The sequence below is a fragment of the Apus apus genome, chromosome 2 (assembly GCF_020740795.1).
Source record: "Apus apus isolate bApuApu2 chromosome 2, bApuApu2.pri.cur, whole genome shotgun sequence".
NCBI lineage: Eukaryota > Metazoa > Chordata > Aves > Apodiformes > Apodidae > Apus > Apus apus.
In genome coordinates this window covers 143,201,941-143,227,532 of record NC_067283.1, presented here as the reverse complement: position 1 = coordinate 143,227,532, position 25,592 = coordinate 143,201,941, and the positions used below count along the sequence as shown (strand labels likewise).

General features: G+C 42.2%; 1 protein-coding gene across 4 annotated transcripts in view; it reads left to right on the top strand.

The window, feature by feature from the left end:
• Nucleotides 1–803: 803 nt before the first annotated feature.
• The window catches only part of ENPP2 (ectonucleotide pyrophosphatase/phosphodiesterase 2), a 75,039-nt gene continuing 50,250 nt past the window's right edge, over nt 804–25,592 (top strand). Inside the window, exons 1-6 of one of the 4 annotated variants that reach the window (XM_051609774.1) lie at nt 804–843; nt 3,055–3,167; nt 15,094–15,196; nt 21,003–21,158; nt 23,222–23,347; nt 25,339–25,399. In XM_051609774.1, the coding sequence (XP_051465734.1) occupies nt 15,136–15,196; nt 21,003–21,158; nt 23,222–23,347; nt 25,339–25,399 (404 nt within the window). In that variant the 5' untranslated portion in view covers nt 804–843; nt 3,055–3,167; nt 15,094–15,135. Of the gene's footprint in view, nt 844–3,054; nt 3,168–14,531; nt 14,794–14,948; nt 14,994–15,093; nt 15,197–21,002; nt 21,159–23,221; nt 23,348–25,338; nt 25,400–25,592 lie in introns of those variants that run through there. The other 3 variants (XM_051609771.1, XM_051609775.1, XM_051609773.1) reach the window with 3 other exon arrangements.

The following is a 25,592-nucleotide window of genomic DNA, read 5'->3' as shown; positions in this document are numbered from 1 at the left end:
TCTGGATTTCATGTACGCTCTATATTGAGAGCTCCTGTTTAACACACAGTCAAGTAGGAAGCCTTCAAAATACTCATAAATCACATGAACAATAACAAAATAATTATAATAAGTAAATAAATGAATAGACCGTCCAATCCATTAAAATTCCAAGGGCTTTGCTTTTCTTATCTGCAGGCATAAATTTAAACCTATGTGCACTCCAGCAAAGCTGGCCTGTCTCGTAGGCTGTCTTGAGACATGGGACTGGAAGGTGGGGTGCTCTGGTTTTGTAATTAATTGCTAAAAGCATAAAAAAAGCACTCCAGTTAGCAGATTCTGGTAAAGGACTCTGAACGTGAAGAAAATAATCCTATCACTGCTCTAATAATTGATTAGAAAGAGGCCAGCAGCACCTTGTTATCTGCACATGACCTCTCCTCAGGCATTTGTGGCCAAAAAAAAAAAAAAAAATAATTAAAAGGAAAAAAGGACAGATTAAGCAAGTGCCTCAGACCACTGCATTTGAAAGCAGATCTTCAGGATAGGGACGCTTTCCATAGAGTCATTTCAGGGAAAGGTCACATGTGTGCATATAAAATCATTCCTGAAAGCAGTCTCTTTGTCCCTCAGCTATCTCCCAATGGAGCCATTGTCCTGCTGGGGCAGCTGGCACCCTGACTTCAGCTGTGTGGCTTTGGGATTCCAAGCCCAGGGTGGCCGGGCAGCCCCTTGGAGCCAGCCTGGGGCCAAGAGAGCCCACGACCTCTCCAGGCAAGTGCAACTGCTGGGACTTGCTGCCCTGGCCAGGGTGAAGTGAAGTTTCCACATCAAACCTCAGTTATGGAGAAAAAAGACCCGCTGGTACGGTAGGCTCATCTTCCTTCCCCTTCCCCCTCCCCTGTGTTTCTCTGGCTTGTTGAAGTAGTATTAAATAAATATAATTACAAGCAAAATCAGCCTATGAAGTAGTACGAACGTGTTTTTGCCAAATACAACTTGGGTTGGGATTTGGCAAGTTGGAAGTCCTTTCAGTGTGCATCTACAGCAATGCTGGAAGTGCTCTGATTCATAAGTAAAGTAGAAAGCATTACTTAATGCACAGAGAAGAAAATGCACTTTTAAAACAACAGTAGAGCCATAATTTGTTTTTCCTTCTGAAGTTGTTTTCTCTTAACCTTTTAAATCTAAGTTGCCTTTCAGCAATGTCAAATTGGCATCTAGCACAGACACAAGCAAAGTATTTTATCTTTTGTTTGTATTTACCTCCTATGATATTAAAATTATGCAAATACATAATTGTGAGTTTAAAATTCCCACATCATTTGGCTTTCGATTCACATTAATATTTCCAGTGTCTGGAGCTTCAATTGGCAAAATCCTGGGCTTAAAGGCAGTCTGTCTACATAAGATTCCTATTACAGGCATCTCTACCTAAGCCTTTTTCTCCAGAGGAAATATATGGATTTCTTTAATCAAGGCAGTAACACTTCAATGTCCTGTAATTTTTTTCATAACTCCCTGTGCCACAAATGTAAAGTGCTTATTAGAGAGACAGGTTGATAAGGAATTAATAAAATTGTGATGCCTCATAGTTCCCCTCTGTATTGTTGGGCTCATAATGGTTTTGATTATTCTGATTTTGAAGTATAGTTCATCGGGTCCCTCTTTTGAGTCTCCTTTGCTTCTGATTTGCTTAGATTTTAATTGTGATTTACTTCTAATTACTACTGATCTATGTAAGCTTCCTGTCAGCCTGTGCCAGTGCTGTGCAGGATGCTCCTTATTGCCACCACACAAATGCTGAGCTCTGCAAGGCAAAGTGGGATGCTGACTTGTTGGATTAAAAATAAAAAAAAAAAAAAGGAAATAAGGCATTTCTGTTGTGAAGCAGGTTTGAAAGACTGTGTTACTGGAGCAGTGTTGAAGCTCTGTCTGCAGGTTACACAAACATGTGGTGGGGGGGGAGGGCTGAGGGCTGGCAGAGAGCACTGGCTGTGCTGGATAGAGACAGGTAGTGGGGAGCTGCCTGTACTGAAAAGAAAGAAGAGGCTGACTCTGCCCCAACATTGGTTGCCCGCAGGTCACCTGCTGAGCTGTTCAAGGATGGCTACAGAATTACTTAGATTAAGAAAAGGCTTCTCATGAAGTCCATGGCTATAGAAATGTTTCCTCCCAGCAGGCTGGCCTGTATAGGATGATAGGAAAACAAAACAGTGCTCCATTTATGTAGTAAAATTATCTTGTCTTATTTCAGAGGATGTAATATGATGGTTAAACTATGAGTTTAAAGTCACTATGGCAGGGAGGTTCCCAATTATTCATAAGGAAAGCCAGTTGAGTTTGAATGCCAGATAGCTAAAAATATATTGATATCATTCTTGAAAGCTGTAGCTGTTGATAACAGTGCTGGCATAGTCGTCCGTACCCAAGGATGCCAAGTGTAATCCTTTGACATCAGTTGAACTGGAAGTGGAGGTAATGAGTTTTTCTGAGAGAGGAATGAAAGGTGGTGGCCTGAGCCTGCTCCTGGCAGCACTGGGCCCAGCACCACCTCATCCAAATTCCCATGTGCTGGTGTAAGGGCTCATTTGTGGCGATTCACCAAATTAGTGGGTCACAAAGAAATGGAGCAAAACCTGTTCTTGCTGATACATCAGTAACACAAACTGCTTATTGTGTGCTTGCAAAGATGGAGGCATCCTTGACCTCTGCTGCACCTTGCTGGACGTGGGCTTTTGAACCTCCCAGCACTGCTCTCCCCATGCTGCCCATGCCAACCCAGCTGGGTTGCACAATCCCTTGGGCTCATCACCAACTGAAATGACGACTATGTTTGCAGGGTGTTAGACCAAATGATCTCACAGGCACTCATTGTCTCAAAACCCATGAAACTGTGTGCACTCCACGCATTCAAGTACAGGAGGACAGGGTCACTGTCACTTCAGTAAACAAAGAAATGTAAATATAGAAGTAAATACATATGGGCCCTATCGGCACTGGAGAAATATTTTGCTGTTGTGTACTGTTTAAATTCCATGAGACATATTCATGGTATATGGTCTTTTGTTCTAGGAGGCTTCATATTTCAAAGTATCAAAGTGAGGAATTTCTAGAGAAGTTACACTTGCTAGTGCTGTACATGGAAAACTGGATTAGAAGAGATTTAAAACTCAAAATAGTAACAGGTATGCCGAGCTCCCATCTCCTCACCCTGTTTGAGCTAAACAGAGCTTTTCTCCTAATGCCGATGGATCTTCCTTACATGCATGACTGAGAGAGAAATTGTGTCCCCAGATGCCTCCTCTTCCAAAAAAAAATGTCCAGCCATCCTCTTTTGATTTCTGTGGGAGAGTTCATGCCATCCTTGCACCCTTTTTATTGTGGTGTACCTCAGAAATTTTATCCATCAGCTTTCTCCTTTGTTTATCTAATTTCACAATATCTTGTAGAGGTTTTTAAAGGGAAGCTGTGGTGGGATGAGCTGGGCTGGCTGCCAAACACCCACCCAGCTGCTCTCTCACTCCCCTTCAACAGGACAGAGGGAAAACACGAGATAGAAAAAGCTCATGGGTTGAGATAAAGACAGGGAGATCACTTACCAATGGCCACCATGGGTAAAATATATTTGACTTGGGGAAAAGATATTTAATTCATTGCCAGATAAAATAGTGAGAAGCCAAAACAAAAATTAAAACAACACTTTCCACCCTCCCTGCCCCCTTCACAGGCTGAACTTCACTCTTTCATTCCTGACTCCTCCACCTTCTTCCCACCAACCCAGACAGCATGGCGGGTAGTTGTGATCAGTCCATAACAGCCCCTCTCCCTGCCCCAGTGTCAGCCCTTCCATAAGCCACAGACCTTCAGGATAAGCCCACTCCACTAAGGTCTCTTCCACTGGCTGCTGGAGAATCTCTGCTCCAGCACCTGGAGCTCCTCCTCCCTTCCTTCTTCAGGATTATGGTGTTTGCAGGGCTGTTTCTCAGCACTTTTCCCTCACTCCTCACTACCTGCACACTGCTTTTTACCTATCCTTCAATATGTTTTCTGGCACAGAACAGCCCCGGTCTCTCCTCACAGAGGCAGCCCCACAGCCCCTCCCCAGCACCTGGGCACAGACACCCAATACAGAAGCCTTAAATCTTGACCTCATGCCTACAAATACAATGCACTATTTTACATATTTCTGGACTCTTAGTCTATGATCTTCTGTTTCAATGGAATTCCTAGGTATTTAAAGATTTCAACCTGGGAGTCATCTCTTGTTTTGTTCTCACTTGCCTCTTCATTATTTTTCCCTCCCATGTCATCTGGTGTAGAAATCTGCACATCTTGAGGAATATGGCCAGAGTTGTTCCTTCCGTTCTTCTCCTGAAACCCTCCCTCCCATGGCAGCTACCTCCCATCCCCATTACTGCAATTTCCCATTTTATTCTCTTCACAGCTCTTTTTTTCTCACTGCTTGTTGTTAAATAGCATGTTCAGCAGAGGTGCTTCCTCTCATCCTTGTGGTGCTCAAAGAACTTGGGATATATTATCTGGCCTGGGTAATACTGCTTTGTTCATACAGGCTTTTTGATCTAATGCCAAATTTCAAGCCTCTGGCTTTTTATTGGCCTGTGTCGAACTGCAGGTAGCTGTAGGGACAAGGCAGGGCCACACCTGCACTTAGCCAGGACTAATCCATGAGGAGATGTTCCCAAACAGGTTCATATACTTGTATTTACACAAAAAACATCCCACCAGGTCATTCTTTTGCCCAACATGGATAATTTGCAAGGGGTAAATGCATGGACTTGAAGAAAGGATTATTTCACTGCTGTGTCCATGCAAAAGTTGTCACAGTCGGTGTGGACGGGACATCCCTGAATATGTTCCACAGGGAATCACTCCAGGTTTTACAGACTGCCCTGTGCAAACCTGGGACAGGATCCGAACACTTCCCTCAGCACTTTGCAAACAGCATAACAAAGCAGAGGGAAGGAATACAACCTAGGGTACTCCATCCCACTTGAGTCTAGTGGTTCTCCAGAATTGCCCCAAACTGCCCTATTTAAGTAGAGTCCTTGAGAAGAGGAGATTTTGGTTCATCAGGAAGCACCAGTACTCTTGACATCCAGCTGTAAAAAGGGCAAAGATAGTACAATTATTTTAAAGATGGAAGTTACAACAGAATATCTACAGATATGGATAGCTGTAGAAGTTATTTACAGAGTATTTGTTCACCTATTGCTGGATATTTCCCCTTGCAGAAGAAGAACCTTTTCAGTCTTATTAGCTGTGTGTGCCTGGTGCCACTGGTGCACGCAATGGCTTGAAATTGTTTTCTGGCCATAGCAGGAGAACAGGGAATGGACCAAGAGCTGGTGGGGTTTACTGAAAATGGAATAGGGTGGGGATGATGAACCAGTGTTGTGGAAGCAGCAGAGGGTCTGGGGGATCAGTCCTGCACCAAATTCAGTGTCAGGGCTACTGAAACTGGGACAGAGAAACTCTGATTACAGTTGCAGGGACTGTAACAAATTGCCACCCCACTGGTTCCTCCAGTCCACAGTTTGGTATGTCAGTCTGCTGACTGGAATGGTGAGAAGAGGCAAAGGCAGCCTCATCCTCCAGCTGGGGTCTGGTACCTGCAGCAGGTGACCATGGTGGGATATGGAAAATGAGGACAATGGCTACTCTTTGTAGCCTCAGTGTTGTTGGATCTGTTGTGTCCTTCAAAGGCATTTGATTGCAGCACTTTGGGGAAGGGGCAGCTCTAGACAGGGAAAGCATGCTCAATTAAATAGCTCCAGCTGCTTTGCAGGCTTTCTGTGGGCACCCAAAAACATCTGTCCCTGCCCTGAGAAATTTCAACAAATGTAACTTCAGGCTGACTTTAGTCTTGGCTGCTGTGAAAAAGATTTACTCGGCGGCTGAGGGAGGGAGCCTTGTGTGAAGGCTGAGCAAAGCAGAGCTGCTTTTATTTTACAGCAGTAAGCAGTCATTACACAAAAAACTGTTTCTTTCTGAAAATCTTGTATTGCTAGATGAAAAAAAAAGATTAATTAAACAAAAGAAAACTCAGTAGAATTATTTGCTTTCAAATATTGAAGAAATTCATTAATATTTAAGTGACCAGAATTTCCCTACTGTCTATTTGTTTAATCAATTAAAAAAATATTATTCTTTCTTTCTTTTCAAAGTTTTATGCCAAAAAAGTATTTACATTTTTTAAAAAACCCTGATAATCCTTATGCAAACCCAGGCTAGCACAGAGCTGCATATTTTTATTTCCATCACTTTCCTTAGTTTTTTTATACTGCATTCCTGCAGAGCTTGAAATTAGTTCAGTTACTAATATATGATATGGGTTTAAAAAAAACCAAAACAAACAGCAATAGATCACATTGTTGTGTTGTTGAAATGTCACTTATACTTTTCTCACATGGAGAAAACAGGGAGTACTATTCCAACAGGATGTTTTCCTCTTTGTACTTACATTTGTCATCTTTGCACTCAGCTACGATCAGAAAAAAAAAAAAAAGCTGGCATTCAACTAAAGTGGTGGTGACACTGTTCCACTTAGGAAAATTTGTGATGCTTGGAAAGTGGCCCATCTGTCTGAAATGACCTAAAAAGTAATATGCAATTGTTTTAGGCTTTTGTGCTTTGCCATTAAAACAGGCAGCAGCAGATGCATGCTAAGAAATGCGGCGAGTTGAGCTTATGCTGTGGTGACACTGCAGCCCTGGGAGCAGCAAGTGGAGGGGGAAGAAAAGAGCTTGTTTGTGCTCTGCCCCCCACTTCCCTGGCCATGGGATGCTGCTTGTTCCCAGTACCCAGCTTGGGGTTCAGGAGCAGAAGCAGTTTGCAGCTCGCTGAACCTCTCAGACGTGGTTCTTCCAGAGCTAAGGACCAGGAAACTCATCCAACTGCAAAACCTTTGAAAGGAAGGGAATTTTTTGACCTGTTTTGACTCACACTGTGGACCTAGGAATGGTTGGTTGTTTGGGGTGAGAAGGGTGGAAGTCATGGCAAGGAGTAACCAGTCTACCTGGGCTGCTGGTAGATGCGTGATATGTGTAATCTACTTGCTGGTTGTATTTCTATTCTGAAGGAAAAGAGCAGAAAATCCAGTTATTTCCGAGGTATTCAAATACCTTGCCCATCCCAATGGCTGTAATGTGTCTTTCGACTTTGAGATACCCCCCCAAAAAGGGTTGCAGACAGGACTAAGTCTGTGACAGGGTCAGCAGTGTCCTCACTGCAAGCATTTTTCTTTGGGCAGAAGCTTGTGCAGTTTGTACTGCATCCTCCTCTGCTTAAGTGCTATGGGGCCACTCAGTGAATCAGATCAGGCAGTTTAGGCAGCTTGTAACAATTGCTATTTTTCTTTTGCAGAGGACATATGAAAAAGATGTCCTGATTTCTTCAGGATTATTTTAAAATGGAGGATTTCCCTCTCTTTATGTGGGACTGCTTGCATTCAGTTGTGCAGTCTTGCAGTCCCTATGCAACTAAAATAGCTCCACATTTGAATCAGGTTTGTGTTCATGTGAAGTAGGTTCAAGCCCAGAAAGGCCCTCAGCTTTTTTTTGTTATGTTGTTTTGTTTTGTTTTTAACTACAACACTGCTACAGCCTGTCCAATGTTGATGCAGTCCTTTACTGTGCCAAAAAAGCTTTCATAGGTACAGACACCTCTAGGTCACCATAGCAGCAGCCAGTTCTTCAGTCCTGAGATGCCTGCCTCCTTGCACATAGAAACAGGAGGAAAATGTGCCCCCCTGAAGGCACATCCCTGTTTGCTGTAAGGAAATCCCATTTCCAGCCTGATCCCAGAAGAACTATCAGTGCTGCAGAGCATGGATGTCCACAGCCTGAACTGCAGGCAAGCTGAGAACAATATTCCTAGTGACATATCTCTTTAAACTGCAATCAAATAGGGTTTTGCTATTTAGAAAATGCCAGGGTTTTTTAGATTAATGAGAAGAAAAATATTAATTAAAATACTTCTTTGTTTGATCCAAGTGCCAAAAACATTAAAACAAGATTTAAACCAACCAAAGAGAAACTCTTATTTGGCAAAGAAAACAAACTCAAAGTAAACAAAACAGTATTAATTATATCCACATTTCACTTGTAGGGAAGAGATTAGCACTTGGAAATTTTTTAATCATAACCAAGCCTTGAGCTTGAAAAGTGTGCCAAAAGAGAGTTTGGGCTCAGGGTAAATGTGATGAAGTAGGAGAGATATGTTGCAGAATTGCTGCAGAAGTCCCCACAGGAAATTTTATAAACCCAGGAAATGGAAAGCTAATATTCTACTGAGAAAGGTTCAAACATGGTAAAGGATATTCATCCATGCAAAGAAACTAGGAACGTTATTTGAAGTCTTAGAAAACCTGCTTTATTGTGTCTTTAAGTAGCTTTCACATCTTTGCTCTATTTTTTTGGTTTTGAGAGTGTTTTGTCTTGCCTTGTTTTCTCTTTTAGCTTTAACTAATTGTTTCTAAAGGGCTATGGTTTTCATGGGACAGGATAGGTTGCATCACTTGTAAAATTCAAATAAATTGACAGTGATTCTGTGTGACACACACAATGTAACATGCAAGGCCTTTGAGACCTCTAGACTACTGTCAGGGGTAGGTGGGTGATTTTCACACCACTGAAGTCTACAGCTCTTTCAAAAAGATGTTATAAAGTCATTGATGTGGACCTGTGATACCTGTCACCGTGTCAAACAGTGGAAAGCAAGGATGAGGACCTGAAGACATACTTGTCCTTGCATGGCAAGTATGGCTGCATTAACAACACATATGGGCTCTTTGGCTCCATGTTTCACTCTTTCATCCCCTCAATGAAGAAGTGATTTTTCATCTTGAAACAGTTTTCATTCTAAAGCGTGCTAGACTTTTAAGATATGATTATTTTAAGACATACAGTTCCGAACTCAGTGGATTTTAGCGAAGTACCAGTGCTGCTTCATAATATTAATAATATTGTCCAGAAACTGAACTGGGAAAATGATAGTTTCTTTGAAGATGATGAAGGGTTTACATGTTGGACTAGTGCTAATGCTGTTACTGTCGTATGTATTGGGAGTCTTTGCCCAGGTGCTGGGGAGGGGCTGTGGGGCTGCCTCTGTGAGGAGAGACCAGGGCTGTTCTATGCCAGACACAGCCGGTTCCAGCTGGTTCCAAACGGTTCCAGCCAGATCCAACAGACCCACCACGGGGCACAGCTGAGCCCCAGAGCCAAGGTGGTGGCACCTCAGAAGACATATTGAAGAATGGGTAAAAAGCAGTGTGCAGGTAGTGAGGAGTGAGGGAAAAGTGCTGAGAAACAGCCCTGCAGCAAACACCATGATCCCAAAGAAGGAAGGGAGGAGGAGCTCCAGGTGCTGGATCAGAGATTCTCCAGCAGCCAGTGGAAGACACCTTAGTGGAGTGGGCTTATCCTGAAGGTCTGGGAAAGGTGTAATACCCTGTGTTGGAGAAGCTAGTCTCTTAGCTGTAGTACTGCTGGGAGAAGAGAGGCAGGTATTCAGGCACACAAAGCTTTACTCAGATCAGTGAAAATGTTCTCCTTTTTCCAGCTAACCTAGCTGCTCTGACAAAAGTGATGACCTTGCTTATAAATCCTGCTTTGCTTGTATGTGGACACAAATGGTGATCACGTGTGTAGGATGTGCTTGTGCTGAGGCTCCTCCACAGCCCCCTGCCTAGAAGTGTTCAAGGCCAGGTTTGATGGGGTTTTGAGCAACCTGCTCTAGTGGAAGGTGTTCCTGCTCATGCTGGGGGTGGGGTGTGGAACTAAGTCATCTTTAAAGTTCCTTACAACCCAAACCATTCTATGATTTTATGATCATGACAACTTCAGGAGCTGCAGTGCTCTCACCAATTTGACACCCCTCATTTATCACCAAAGCTTCAGTATCTGACATGGAAAAGTTTATTCCTGTACTGCATGATGTCTTTTTTTTAACCAGGCTAACCACCTGGATTCCAGTCCTCATCTCAGTGAGTATACGGATGTTTTACATGTGTAAAGCAGACACTGGGACTCTGAGCCTCCCTTGGCTGGTAGTCCCTCTTCTCTCTCTGGGTAGGCAGAGCATGTAGGCTCCGTTTCAGACAAGTGAACCTGAAGGTGCACCTGATGCAACTGTATTTTGTGCAGGACATGGTTTGGTAGCCATCTTGGAGAGCACTTACAGGAGGGTGAGGTGAGAAGCAATGCGACGTGCTTTGCTTGTCGTTCTTCGTGAGGTTTAGGCTGGATCTGGGTGCTCACCTCCCAGCCCTGTGAACCCTGCAGGTGTTACGTGCTCAGCAACGTTTGTGGGCCTACAGGTGCCTGAGGCATTTGGTGCCTCAGGGGGTAGGGCTGCAGCAAACTGCAATTTTGAAGACTTTGTCCATGATTGTCCCTGAGGGTCTGGCAGCCCTTTGTAGATATTTCTGGCCAAGAAAGACATCCTCAGCACACTCCTCTCAGTGCACCAGCCACTGTACTTTGCATACCTTTCCTCTGAAGCTGTGATGAGCAGACAGATCATTGGTGCCTGTTCTTCAAGCCTCAGGGTGCTGTGGGTGGTGTATTGAGGCACTGTGGTGAGGAGAGTGTACTTTTCATGAGCACAGCCTGGTTTGTGGGTCTTTCCAGTCTCATGGAGTAGCAGTGGGCATGGTGATGCAGCTCCTCAGTAGTTGGTCCTGTGCTCCCTGCCAGGGAAATTGCCTCCTTGACAAAATGCAGCTTTTAAATGTGTAAGAATAAATGATACTTGTAGAAGCTGCTGCAACTCTCATAACACGTGCTAAAACCCAAGGAAGGGACAGTCTGACCCTTGTCTATACTAATAGCTCCTTATTCTCTATACCCTGCCTGCCCCTTTAATGCATCTGTGCAAACATTTGTGTCCTCTCTTAACCTTTATGATCAGTTCATAATTTTTTTTTTCCAAGCCAGCTTGCCAGCCATTTGAAATCTCTGACTTGCTGGAGTGTTTTGCCTCCATCAGGTAAAGAGGACTTCTCAGTGACCCTATTTTGCAGTCTTCAGTGTTACTCTTAGAAGCTGAGCAGATATAGGTCCCTCATCCTTCAGCAACTCTTGTTCATTTTTTCTTGCATACCCAGGCTGTGCAATCATGTTTCTGAGTTCTGGTATGTGGCTGTAGCCTGGATCCTGGGCTGAACTCTGCTGAGGGACTGCTCATCACAGTTCATTGCCCTCCTGCACTGGCTCTTACTCTTCTCTCCTCTCTTTTTATCATCAGACTGCTGACTCTGGCTGGCTTTGCTGTTCTTGCTCTCACACACTTACCTTCCCTTCCTTCTCTGTCTTTTTTATCAGTTACTGCTCTGGTTGAGTGCCAAAGATATTTGGTTTTGATCTAGAAAGTCCTATAAAAATATGACTTAAGGTCCATTATACACAGGAAGCAGCTCTTCTTCTTAGTTGTGCCTCTTTGGTTTTGCTAAAAAGTCTCAGTGTTTTTTCAGCAAGGTACCCACATCTTCCCATGTTCACTTTGGCTGCTGGAAGTTATTTGGTTTCACAGTACTTATATCTGAGAAGGCTTGATGTGGACACTTCTTGAATTTCTATAATTTATCAAAAGGTTTTGTTCTTTGAAATTGCTTTTTTATGTACCTGACTGATTTTTGTGGCCACAACTATATGTGAAAGCTGTGTTTTTTAGGGCAAGAGGTCTAGGACACCTTGGAGAAGTCCTTCAATTTTCTCACATTCATGCTGCTGTCACACATATGGAAGCTCTGACCCTGCCCCCCCTGATGTGGCTGCATCCAGCAGTGCAAAGCAGAGATGAGTACTAAAGACCTAATTTCTTCAGAGCCCACTCCATCCCCAACATCCGACTTAGTCAATATACTCGATGGCTCTGCATTTTCTTTTCTCATTTAAAAAAACTGCTCAAGAAAAAAACAGGTTTATATAAGACTGTAAATACAGCCCTTCTTACGTTAACTCCATACACTAGCGGAACAGAAATCCTTGTACCTGTGGAAAAGCTACAGCATGAACTTCTCATAGAAAGTGTCACCTAGTGGCTGGTTGGAAGTTTTGCATCAGGAGTTACAACAATCGAAATAATCATACAAGCCACAAGACCCAAAAGCCAATTCTTATGCACAATAACTGATGAAGAGATACTTAATATTCTGTTGATCTTGTTAAAAATCTTTTTTAATGTGTTTCATTTAAGCACTAGAACTTGCTCTAAACCACTGCAGTGGCCAGCAATACATTATTTTAGCTCTAGTCTTTCCTATTCTCATGAGTAAAATGGCAATTAATTGCTAAAAGGTTACTTGCTAGTGATCCCAGCAGTGGAATTTGGCTTGAACAAAATCATTAGAGTTTCTTTGTGCTAATAAGTTCCTTGTGCATCTGTGACATGGCTTCAGGCAGAACCCTTGTGACAAAAAGATGATGGTGCTTCTGAATATATGGTCAGTTCAGAGCTACTGGAAAATGTGTCTTACATAACACATATGAAAAAGATTAGCAGTTTCAGAGTCATCATCATCTATAGTTCTAAAAGATATTACAAAGGGAGTTAATTAATATAATGTACTTGTAGCATGGATCAGGAAACCCAAAATGAGTTCCGTTCATGTGAAACTGTGTAGTTTACAAGCTTCAGAGGTTACATTAATGGAAAAATGAATTATATCTTTTCAAATCAGTAGAAGTCAGCCATGATGCTGTATTTTTTGGTTTTGTTTCTTGCTTTATTTTTCTGGGTGGTCATTTTTAACTTTTGTAGGAACTTTCTGTCAGAAGAACCAAGCACCAGAGTGTTAGGAAGATACAGGAACAGCAAAGGCTCAGCATCTCTCAAAATGAGCCTGGGCACTCAAAATTGGCCATCAGATTTGAAAATTCAGTTGTGTTTTGCCTGGGTCACTTGGTGACTTGAGGGAACCAAGCTGAAGGACAGCTGCTGATTCCCATGTTTTGCTCATGAAATCATGAACTTCATCAGCTGGGATACACAGGGAACACTGTTGAACCATTTTATTAGTGACACCTTTGGTTTCCCTTCTGCTGCTGTCACATATTGCTGCACTTACTTAGTGCTTGGGAGTGAAGTTGTTTAACCACAGGATATACCAGAGGCTAAGTGGAATAGCTTTATAGGAGCAGCTAATAAACATTTTGGTGATTACTTTTTTTCTAGACCTCTATGCATAGGTTGTTGTTGTGGTTTGTTGTTGGTTTTTTTGTTAGAAAAATATTGCCTATTGTATCCCATTTCTGTTTCAGCTAAGCTAGTGATTAAGTGAACATTAGAACATGGGGTTTGTATTTTTGCAGTCCTGGTCTGTGCAAGGAGAGGAAAACAATGTCCTGGCATAGCTAAGATGTACATCTTTTCAGGCTAATTACATTTCCCCGAGGCTTACAGTGCAAAGATGCAGCTGCACAATAGAGCCACTTTTGGTTCAGAAATTGCATTAAAAAAGGATCAGCTCCTAGCAAAGGCTGGCCGGCTGATAAGGTGTGGGTTGCAAAGAGGAAGATTTTTAGCTCTGTCCTGTAAAGCTACACGGTGGGAAGGAGAGAGATTGCAGCAGGTAAAAGGTACCTCTAAACACAGCTCAAAATTATACATGTTTAATATATCGCAAGAAAACTGTACTGTGCTTCTGAATGCCAGTACAGAACATGGGACAGGTCCCAAGAGAAGCTCTCCCCGAGGACTCACAAACCTTGACTCTGTCCCTTTAAATGTAATTGTTAGTAAACACTTTAATGAAAGAAGCTTTCATCAGGGAAAAAAAAGTGGCAAAGTACACTGGTAAATAATTTGCCTTGGCAAATAAAATTGTATCTACTGATTTGAACCCTAATTCTGCTCAGTCTTACAATTCGATTTGTAAATAGAAGCGCTTATCCAAACAGCCGAGCTTTCTGTTATTGTTAATGAGAATGGAAAAATGTGGGGCAGAGGGAACATGTCAGTTCCTTTCTGGAAGTCTGCGGTTTCCAGCTATTCAGATAAAACTGCTTGCCTTTCCATCGATCCGAGCCTGCACCGCCACAGCAGCACAGGCATTAAACAACAACCCCCTGTTCTGAAGGGGTTTTTGGGAGAGGGGGGCGGGGGGAACTCCACTCTGCAACGCAGTTAGAAACTCCAGGAGCACCCTTGGAGAATGAGATGGGTGCTTGAGCTCCCAAAACCCACCCGGCCGTCGCAAGGTCATGAGCTGCGAGGCCCCCCGTGCACCGAGCCCGCTGCCCTGCCAGGCTGGGTGACATTTGATGGTGGCACCGGGGTATTTTCACTCCGCAGTCCTGAGTGAGGTTCCCTCCCGCTTCTTCTCCGAGCCAGATGGAGACGCATTTGGTTTCTCTTTTAACCATGTTACTTTTGCGAGGAGAATAAAATGAGCAGGAGCAGCGATTGGCCGCAGCAACATCAGAAAGCCCCGCTTTGCCAGAGGAAACCACATAAAAGCGTGTGTGTGTGTGTGTGTGTGTGTGTGTGTGTGTGTGTGTGTGTGTGTGTGTGTGTGTGTGTGTGTGTTTGGGGGAGGGCACAGAGAGGGATGATGCCTGGAGCTTCTTGCACTCAGAGCTGCGATTTGTGAGTGAAACATGATGAAATCACCCCCTGGACAAATCACACGAGACTGTCAACCTCACCAGGTGGGATTACTTGTAGCTAATAGCCCGAACTCCCAGAGCAACCAGAGCTCCGCACTCACTATAAAGAAAAGGCGACGGTGCTGCCCCGGCTTTTCAAGAATTCTCTAGTATGGCTCAGAAGGGCTGCGTCCACTCGCACCAGGTAGGGGAGGAGAGAAGCATGTTTGCTTTTAGAGGAGGAGCAGCCCGTCTCTCCTGAATAAGTTCCTACAAAAAGGAGCGTTTCAGCTTCAGAAAGAGATGTTTTATTCATAAACCCCTTCTGGTTTGTGTTACTCTCCAACGGTGACGCTGTCAGCTGCAGCTCCAGTGATGGGAACTGGAGAGCTGGGGAGCTTGAATGTACAGAGGACCATCTCTGCCCCTTTAATTGTAATGTTCCTACCTCAAAAGTCCTGGTTTTTTTGCGCAGTTTGCTTACTTTGCTGTTTTACTTTTGCAGGTTATATCTTTATTTGTTTTTGCCTTTGGAGTAAATGTCTGCATGGGATTTACAACAAATCGATTTAGGAGATCTGAAGAATGGGATGAGGGCCCAGTTTCAGGTACAGTAACGGACATAAATCATACATCACGATACCTTTATGTTATATTCTGTGGCTAAAAACCAGTCCTACTGTGAAACAGTAGTTTGCTTGTTCCTTTTCCCTCTAGGATATAGAGAAGAATAAATAACTCACTGAGCCCGAGTCAGTTGACCTTTGGGACTCACCTATAGGTCTCCTATTTACTTAAACTTTTGCTCTGTGTGCATGTGACTATGGAAAATCTAGCTTATTTTAGGACTGAGCACTGACAGTCTCTAAGAGACCAGTCTCATCAGCTCCTGCATAACATTTGCTATGTTTTGTGCTCCTCAGTTTCCTTCTAGAGCTAAGAGATACTCCCCGATGGGTTTAAGGGTACTGGTTTCATTTTGGTAGCGATTGAAGTGGTTTCTAGAAACTTGATTAATGGTTTCAAGAGGGGCTGGTGAGAAAAGCTTTTGGGATTTCTGCGGCTCCTGAGGTCATGCTGGTTTGTGAACAGTAGACGGCAGACATCTGACAGCAGAGAGGGCTGGGGAGAGGAGAGCAGGTGTTCCGGTCCTGCCTGGGCACAGACATGCTGCCCCCGAGTCCTCTGCTCTTCTTTCACCTCGTACTTTTATCGTTGGAGGAAAGCAAGAACATGTCACAGAAGGGACTGTTGTTTGTGTTCTGGGGCAGTACAGGGTTTTGTGAGCTCAAGCATAGCCCAACTAGAAAAATATATAACATTGAAAATTAGTGTGTATATATACACACACACACATATATATGTATTTATTTTAAGTAGACTTGACTTGTGTCTCTGTTCCTTCCTTTGGCAGGAGAAAGGAAACCTTTGGTCATTGACTTAGAGCTAGTTAATATAACTGAAGTGAAAGGGTTTAATTCGCAATGTCTGTAGTTGTAGCTTGAGAAATTTAATTACAAAACTGTCCACCATGGTCAGAGTTTGTTGTGTTCCTCTTAATGTATATGTGTCCTTCTCTCCCCCGTCTTTCACAAGAATTGGTGTCTAATCACAGCCACAATCAGGGCTGCTGATGACTGAGCAGAGGCATTTTCAATAATCAAAAAGATAGCAGCTGTGGCTTTTGATCTTTATATAACAGTAAAAAAATTACCTGGAAAAAAAAAATTCTATTTTTATATATCTACATTAACTGTAGAGTAGTTGCAAAGTGTGTAACAGTGATGTGAAGGATTTGCATTCATGTCCTCAACACCTGACTGCCAGTTGCTTTGCATTCTCTGGTGACTATGTAGGCTCCAGAGCAGAGCTGCTCAACTGATTTTTACTGAAGTCCCAAAGGTCTGATGTTGAGGACCCATTGCAGCTCATCAGTGCCAACCTTGCTGAGCCAACCAGCACTGTTCAACGCCACCAGGGCTGGGATCACTAGCTGAGGGCTGCTCCAAATAGCAGGAGGTTCAGCAGCATTCCAGGGAAGTGGGAAGAAATACAGGGTCTCTTGAAACAGGACGGGAGATCGGGAACTTTGGAGTCTACTGAGAATTTGCTTAGAGGTAGGATTGGACCAGCACCTGGAATTGAAGCAGATTGGTTGTTTCTATTGCAGTAACAACAAACAAACAAACAAAAAAGGATGTGATAGCAAATAATAGAATATTATAGTCACAGCTTTCTAAAGGAGAAAGTGAAAACTTACATGGGCAAGGTGCTTTTTTTAAAACTAAAATTTCTGTGATCAAAGAACCTGTTTAGGCTCTCCCAATTGTATGACTTTCAGTTGTACTTGATCAGAAGTCTAATGCAATGAAATATCCAGAATAAAAGATTAGTATAAATTCTTTTTCAACTTCACTCTGCCTTTGCTTATATATTTCTAAGTTTCTTGGGGTTTAGAGTTAATTATTTTGGATTGACAAAACACTCCTGTTACCAGTGATTATAGCATAGACCAATTTGTTACTTCTCTGAAGTTATGCCATGACTGAAAGCAAATTTCAATTTTCATGTAGCATAGAACTCTACAAGTCAAAAAAAACATGGGTTTGTTTCCTGGTCCCTTACAAATGCATGTCAGAGAAGTACCATAAAGCCTAATCCTCCCCTTTTTCTCTTTTTACAGTGTACAGATATGTAAGCCTTTATACATTTGAGATGTTTAATATTTTTACCTAACAAATTATTTAAGAGAATTTTTTTTTTACTTAAGATTTCTAAAAGACATCAGAGAAACAAGGTTCCCATTGTCTTACCACTTTGTCCTTGTAAGTTATTTGTATTATGAGCTTTCTAGACATCTTTGTAAGCACTTCCAGGGCAAATGGCCTCAGTAGTCTCTTGAAACCTGTTCCTCAGTTGTAATAGGATGATAGGTTAAATTTTGGAAGGAGAAACAGAGTTATTCCTATTCCTTCTCACTGGATTTTTAACTGTGTCATTGAAAATGGACTGAATTTTTCTTGTATTGGAACAGTTAGGATGTATTTTTTACTTTGACTTTTCATTGAAATGTTACTTATTGCAATGACATTCTGCAGAAATGAAATGCGAGTTCATAATTGAACATTATGTAGCAGAACTGGTGCTCTGGATGTTTTGTATAGGTATTTTGTTGATCCATGTAGGTTTGATCTGTAGGATCAAAAATGGCAAATTTTTACTAGTTGGTCCTTTCTGTAATGACTGTGAATGCACATCTGTAATGTCTAAGTCCTATGGATTAAATACTACTGTCAGTAAACAGAGTGGATTTTTAAAAGAACTTAATCAGAGCAAGTAGTTTGATGTGGCACTCTCCAAGATTGATATAATGCCTTTACAATGGAAATGTAAAAACCTCCATGAACTGAATTAGAAAGACACTGTTGCCCTATGTAGCTTTTCTCTGTAATTTATGACATGAGACAATCCTTAGATCATTGTTTTAAGCTTAGTTGGCCAAAATAAAAATAAAAAATGCATGGAAAAGGATATGAAGAGTTTTATGTATTACATAAGGAGGAGAGGATCTTCATGTTGAGGTTCCTTTGCTTGCTGCACAATCTAATTGCAGGAGCTGTGATGGGAGGCAAGGAATTTTGAGATGGATTTTGAAATGGTGTAAGTTTGTTCTGTACAGGGGTTTCTGTTACTTTGAAAATGCTCACCAGGGATGGAGCTTCTGATATATTTTCAAACTATTGTGCATGCACCAATACCCATGTCAAGGCATTGTGCACGACCTGAAAATCATAGTCTGGCTGCAAAGGCAAGGTCATGTGTGATGAACAAAGAAACGATCTTAATGTATTCAGAGAGCAGAAAAATGAAACCAAGTACTCTTTTATGTTGCTATATGGAAAGTGTCTTACACTGACTCAGGAGGTGTGACTTCAATTTGGGATAATTTTTCACATCAGTAATAATGCAGTTGTCAACAGATGTGAAAAATAACAGACAAGGTAGATGTGTGAAATTTTTCTTATGAGAAATGGAAACCCTACTTGCAGTTACAGAACATGGAGCTGGAGGGAATCTTGAACAGCTATGCAGAGTTTCTCTATAACCTCAGACCTGGTCAGTTATTACTGAATTGCTGCTGGCAGATCTTGATCTAACCTCTTCTTCAAAATCTCCAGGATCATAGATTGCACAGCCTCTGTGGGCAATTTATTCCAACGGTTTCCTGACAAATGAGCTGCTCTTTACGACAGAAAGACATTCTTGAGCTGCACTGGGCTTTGTCCCTTATGTAATCTGCAGTCAAATTTACACCTTTTCTTTCCTAAATGCCTTCTGACAGTGTGTTGTTTGACATTCTGAAATTATCTCGCTCCCATTCCTTTGAAATGAAGAGGGCAATGCCAGTGTAAGGGATATATAGTGTGTGCTGGTACTAACAACATTGATGTGCAGCTTACTGGATTTGTGGTTATCTATTACCTAGCTTCCAAAAAGGAAATCAGAGGTTAAATAACATGGAAATATTCTTTAGCAACAGATTTTTCAGAAGCATTTGGCAGGAAGCAGCTGTCATTAAGAATAAGGAACATGACTTCATAGAACTGAAGATCTAAGTATTAGCATGTTTTGAAATAATTCTCGTGTGATTAATTTCTGACATAGTTTTGTGGCCTTTTGTCAGCAAAGAAAATGCTGATGTGTGTGTTGCCAGCATAAATATACAACCTTTGGCTCCTTGGAACTCCGGATGGCCAAAATATTGATGGTTCACTAAAGGCATGCTAGTAGGGTATGTACCTATGGAATGAGACTTCACTCTGCATATGATGTTACTTGCTCTGCTCATTACTGACCTGACTGAAAAAAAACCAACAAAACAAAACACAAAAGCAGAGAAAGACATAGTTGTCTACTACTACCTTCTCCAGCAGTCATGTGAATGTGCCTTGCCACTGCCATGATCCATGACTGCAGCCATGGTAGGTTTGGTTTTCTTGCCCATTATATTGCTGCAGGGTTGACTGGCTGCCAGGTTTGTGGTTTATGCTGGTGTCCCACCAGTGCTAGTGCCACCCCAAGGGAGTTGGTGGAGCAGTAGTCCCAGGATGGGAGTTCATGAGACATCAGCTACTGCAGTGTCACCTCCAAACTTCCCCTTCATCTTTATTTCCATTCATTCTCATGCTGTTGGGATAATGCCATCTTGTTTAGGAAGAGATTTTCCCTAGTTTTATATGGAAACTAAACTTTCAGCTATTTAAAAGAGAAGGGGGAAAAATACGCAGGATCAGAGCAACTGTTTCTCAAAAGAGCCATTGCATCTGTCCTCTTAAAATCATACTACTAATCATGGTGTGGTTTGCTGAAACCAAAATGAAACCATGGTCTAAAAGAAGACAAACCTCAAGACAATTTCAAAGACTTAATTTTAATAGGTCTCTCAAGAAATAAAAGGCATTGTGAAATTTTTCTTGGAACACCTCAGTTTTTAAAGATTAACATATATTTAGTATTTTATTCCATAAAATACCATTAACCCTGGAGAGTAGCACAACATTTTTCTGCTCCTATGTAGTATTATCTTATAGAAAAAAAGTATAAAATTTATGAAGTGTATAAAATAGTAACCTTAGAGAAAAGATCAGTGAAGTACCTATCATCTTGGACAGTAAAGGCCCCTTACTAATAGATTATTGAAGTCTAATACATTATTCATGGTTTTCAGACTGGCAGTCCTGCATTATGTTATACACATCAAATATATTGATTACTTACAGACTTTTGTATTTTATTATTTTTTTATAATTAAAAGCTCTGTAGGAGCCCACCAAAAAGTCTTACTTTGTCTCTACAATAATTTGTAGAGCATCTTATAGGGTTCTTTCACACTTGACATTGATTTGGCACCTTCCACTATAGCAAACCAAGTCCTGCTGACTGCATGTGGGTTAATTACAGTCCTTTCCTATGCAAACTGCCCAGCCAGCCATGAAAATGTCACTTGGTTTCTGAAAACAAAGGTCTGCTTCTGAGGAATAGCTTCAGCTCCTGGAATGGGGCCTTGAAGACTTCAATACATTTCTGCTAATGATCTCTTGATTGTTACAGAGGTAAACCCAAGGCTGTTTCTATGCAGGACATTATCACAGCATGCTGCTTCTTCCTCCTTTGTTTTTTTCCCCTCACTTTTTTCCCCTCCCCCCTCTCCAAAAAAAGCAACCTTTTTGGAATTTGTTCTTTTTATTTTTCCTCTTTATCTCTTCAAGCAACCCTTCTACTCTCTCCGCTCCTTTCCTTTCCCCATAGCAGGCAGCCAAGGTTTTGCTCATCCAAGTGGCTCAGGGCTGAGCCACCCATCCATCCCACCACTTCTGGCCTCACGGATGTTGCCCTGTTTCTTGTTCCACACAGTCCTGTCAGATTCCCCCTGGATCAGTACCTCTGGCTCCTGCAAAAACAGATGCTTTGAACTTCAAGAGGCAGAGCCTCCTGGCTGCCGTTGTGACAACCTGTGCAAGAGCTACAACAGCTGCTGCTTCGACTTTGATGAGTTATGCTTAAAGACAGGTACGATGGGTCTCCTGTCCTGTGCTGCTTGTCCTTGGCTTGTGCCAGCAGTGGGAACCTGCCACGATGTACCAGCACTCCCTGCCATAACATGCATCTCCTCTGCTCCTCACCTTGCTAGGCAGGCTCAGCTCAGCTTAAAATGCAGCCCACGTTTCCTTTAAGGAGCACTAGGGATGTGCGCCTATTGCTCCTCACTGCTGGCTGGGCACCAGCCATGGTTTTCAGGGCAGGAAAAGCCGGGGTGCTCTTCATACTACATGAAAAGTAGATCTTCAGATACTCAAAAGCAAGTCAACATTCAGGCACCAGTCTGACTTCCAGGTTACAATGAAAAGAACTATAGTAAAGGCTGAAAGTGTCATTCTGTGTCAGCCATCCTTTTTTCTCCCAAGTGGCAATATTGGAGCAATTCATGCTTCCTTGTAGGCTGTGCAGTACAGTTACTCATGAAGGTTCCCCTGAAGCTGGGGGTGTTGAAGCTGTGCAGGTCCTCTCAGGGCAAGCTGCAGGTGACAGGCTGAGCTTGGTGTCCAGACTCTGATTTCCAGATGTCAGGTTGCATATAACACACTGGTAAAAATGTTTGACTTAGATTCACTGGACCCTGGAGAAGGGAAAAATAGCACTGGGTTCATATTCTTTCAGTTTTTTTCATGAGTAGTAGGCAAGGAAAACTTCAAAAAGGGCCATGAGTTATGTTTTACTTCCTAACATAGTGCATTTGAATTACAAATTGTATCCATCTCCTTGGCTGCTTGCACAATGGGCAGAGTTGACACAGGTGCCTTCTACTTTTGTCATTAAACATTTTCTTGCATTATCAAAGAATTACACTTATTAAGCAGCCAGAAGAGAAGTCTAATGATTAAAAATACAATTGCCCATGGATGTGCCATGCTTGAAAGTCCTGACTTCCTCAGTTCTGTTTATGGTTATATCATTTTAATAGCTTGGTACCAAAATATTGTGAGCTAATCCAGTATGAAAAACTACTTTGGTTCCAGGCCAGAAAATTCTGAATTATAGGCTGATGCTGTTTTGCCCCTGGTGTAAATTACTGCAGATAGAGTGACTCTTTTTGAAGACTTTCAGTACAATGCAAGATGTTTGCTGCCAAAGGGCAGATTTCTAGTTCCTCAGTGTCCTGTCCACAGGGCAACATGTCCACATGTGTATGGATAGTCCTTGCATAGCCCTTGGAACTTTTGTGTAAATTGTCATATAGTCCCTTAATAAATGCTGCTTTTATTGAGGCAATTATCGCATGTAAAATCTCTAAATATTATTTATACTGAAAATACCTAAATGGAGGAGAAAAGGGGGTAAAAGACATTGCTCTGATATGGTGTGTCTTTCTGATATTAGTGGTTGTGCCAGTACATGGAAACCATATGCTTACATCCTTAGGCCCTATTTCAAAGTCTAGCAAAGTACTGCCCTTGAGAGAGCACCCTACTTTAATCAGACCCGTAGATCCTAAATTATTCTCAAGATGAGAAGAGCATGAGTGTTTTACAGCAGCCGTGTCAGGCTTTTCCTTGAAGAGCAGCTCCTGTTCTTATGACTTTGCAGCTGGTGCTGAATCTCCCTCTATGGGTGAGGAACTGGTGGGAGTAAAGCATCAGTTTGTATTTAAATGTGCCCTGTTCAACTTTCTATTATTTCCCTTGGGTTGAACTGGGGACTCAAATATTTGGGAGGAAAAAAATTGATTACCTGAGAAACATCAGAATTCTTAGTTTGTGCTCCGGACCCTACTATTTATTTTTCTTTTCTCCTTTCCAGAATTTTTCTGGCATTCGGGTTGTACAAAGCCTGGAGTACAGTACCTGAGGGTAGCACTTGTATGTGGGTGGAAAATCCCTCCTGCACCTGCAGGACACGAGGGTCTTTTGTTTCTGGCTGACATGCCTACTTCAGAGATTCTGAAATCACTAAAATGGGGCCATAAACTTTTACATCCAACTTTAACAACTAGAGTGTTGTCCTTATGGCTTGAGTGAGTACTTTTTGTTTTGATTATAATCTCTCATTCTTGCTTAACCTTGTGAATATTTTAGCTCGGGGCTGGGAATGTACCAAAGACCGATGTGGAGAAACCAGGAATGATGACAATGCTTGTCACTGCTCTGAAGACTGCTTAAGTAGAGGAGATTGTTGTACTAATTACCAAGTCATTTGTAAAGGTACGACTTTGGTCTTTCTACCTCTTATCTTTCCGAACCTGATACCAGACAGCCCTGTGGGTGTAGAATTTTCTTCTAAAGAAGGAACCCTCTCCTTGCTTAGTTCTGATTTTTGGGAGGAGAGGGGAAGAATGTGGATTACACTTGCAATCTTTTGGGCACTAGCAGAGGTGAATACTTGTAATGTGTCGACAGTAGAAAGAGTTTACCTTATAGAGAAGGTGTGAGTGCATGAAGAAGCATTAAAAGCAAAACATAAAAGTGTTCAGATGCATGTCTGCATCACAGGGAAAGCAGGGATATCTGATGTTCTCCAAAAGAATGGAGCATTCCTAGATATGTTATCTCCACCTCAAAGACCTCACTCCACCCCCACCACAAAAGCTGCTGCTCAAACTACTTGGCCTAACACCTGTAGGATTTGTTTTTTTGTGGGAGAGGGTTTGTGAGAACGCAAGGGCTGTATTTCTCAGGTGGGTGGCACAGGCTTCAGATGACATGTTGGGTTCAGCATGACTGTGCCACCTTCTAGACACACTGTGGCAACAGTATGGCCTGCATTGATGTGGGTGGATAGGCTGTGAAAGCTTAATTTTCATCCTCTAACCCAATCTCTTGGAGCATGTCCTGCCTTGTATAATATGCCTCCCATTCAGAGCAGGTCTTTTGACCCTTGGTAAAGAGCTTTACAGGTTCTTATGTTGGTATCTCAGCTAGTTCTTCATTGTTTGCATTCATTAACTTTACTGATGGAAGGGTTACAGTTTGAAATTTTTTGTTCCACATCATTTTGGCCAACCTCATATATTCAGAAAATGTTAATAGTCTAGATCTATACTCTGACTTACTTTCTTCTTTACTTGAACTGGAAATTCAAATGAAGTAACTTCCAGCAAGTTCCCATAGATTGTTCTTCCACTTCCCAAACAAACCCAAGGCTGTGGCCACTTAAATACTAGTATAATTTTCATTTTGTGCCTTTTTTTGTAAGCTCCCTCATACAAGGGTCAAGACAGAGGAATTTACATGTCTCCAGCCTCAATGTACATAATCTTTGTTTAATTGGCTAATAATGAATGATCTCAACGACCCTGGCACTCTGATGGGAGTAAGTCTGATGTGAGAACAGTGTTTCCTCTTTGTTCATGCCTTTGCCTATCTGAGGATAGTGTGTTGGATTACTTTTTTTGCCTTGGAAATTGTCCCTTCACCTCCTGTCATGGTCAGCTGGAATTGCTGCAGAACAAATTTCCTGCAGATCTTTTCTATGGCGCTTTTTGTTTTGTCCTTTTAATTGAACTATAGTTCCTTTAATAGTGCCAGGTTCAGGAAGCAAGCCTCATTAGCTAATAACTTGTTTTTCAATTGACCTGTGAAAGTGCAAGTCATGAACCACTCTATAGTCAGGATTCAGCAGTGAAAACCTTAAGAAAATAGTCCATTAAATAAAGTAATTTTAAGTAATCTAGCTCTGAAAGCGTATTAATACTTTCTTTTTAGCGGTGTCTGAGTCTCACCTGATCAGCTTTCTAAACCAGCTGGAAACTATTTAGGGTTGTTTTTCTTCCCCAGAATGAATTTTGTCTTGTGTCTTTGGCCAGCTGAATCGGCTCATGGAGGGGGGGTGGGAATTCACAGCCAGAAGCTGCAGTACCTGCTTTTTGACAGATCAAAAATAAAAAAATCAAAATAGATGCCCGCTGGGCCTAAGGCGTTACCGCTGTCTCCTGTGGTCAAGAGGACACTTTTAACTCCAGTTTTAAGAGCTGCTCCTAAGAGTGGAAGTTTGAATGTTCTTCTTGGATAGAATGTAACTGGACCATGTGTTTGGCTTTGTGAAAAGACCTGCTCATTACTCAGAGGAACTATGGCAAGACAGTCCATTAACTGGAGCTAGGCTACTTTTTTTTTTTTGACATTTCCTGTGAAACCTGTAGCTGTGTCCACAGATTTTTTTTTTTGTTGCAACTCCAATGTGACTTTTCTGGTAGGAGAAACCCACTGGGTGGATGATGACTGTGAAGAGATAAAGACTCCTGAATGTCCAGCAGGGTAAGTGTTTTGCATGCAACTGCAAAGTCAAATGTAGCAGCAATGGCAGCAAGGCCAATGGCCCCTGGGCTCTGCCCAGGACCTCTGATCACCACTTTTCTGCACTGGCCCTGTCATGCAGACTGCATGGCTGTGGGCTGGATGCTTTCCTGAGCTTCACCATTTGTACAGTGATGCTGATAATGTTGTAATG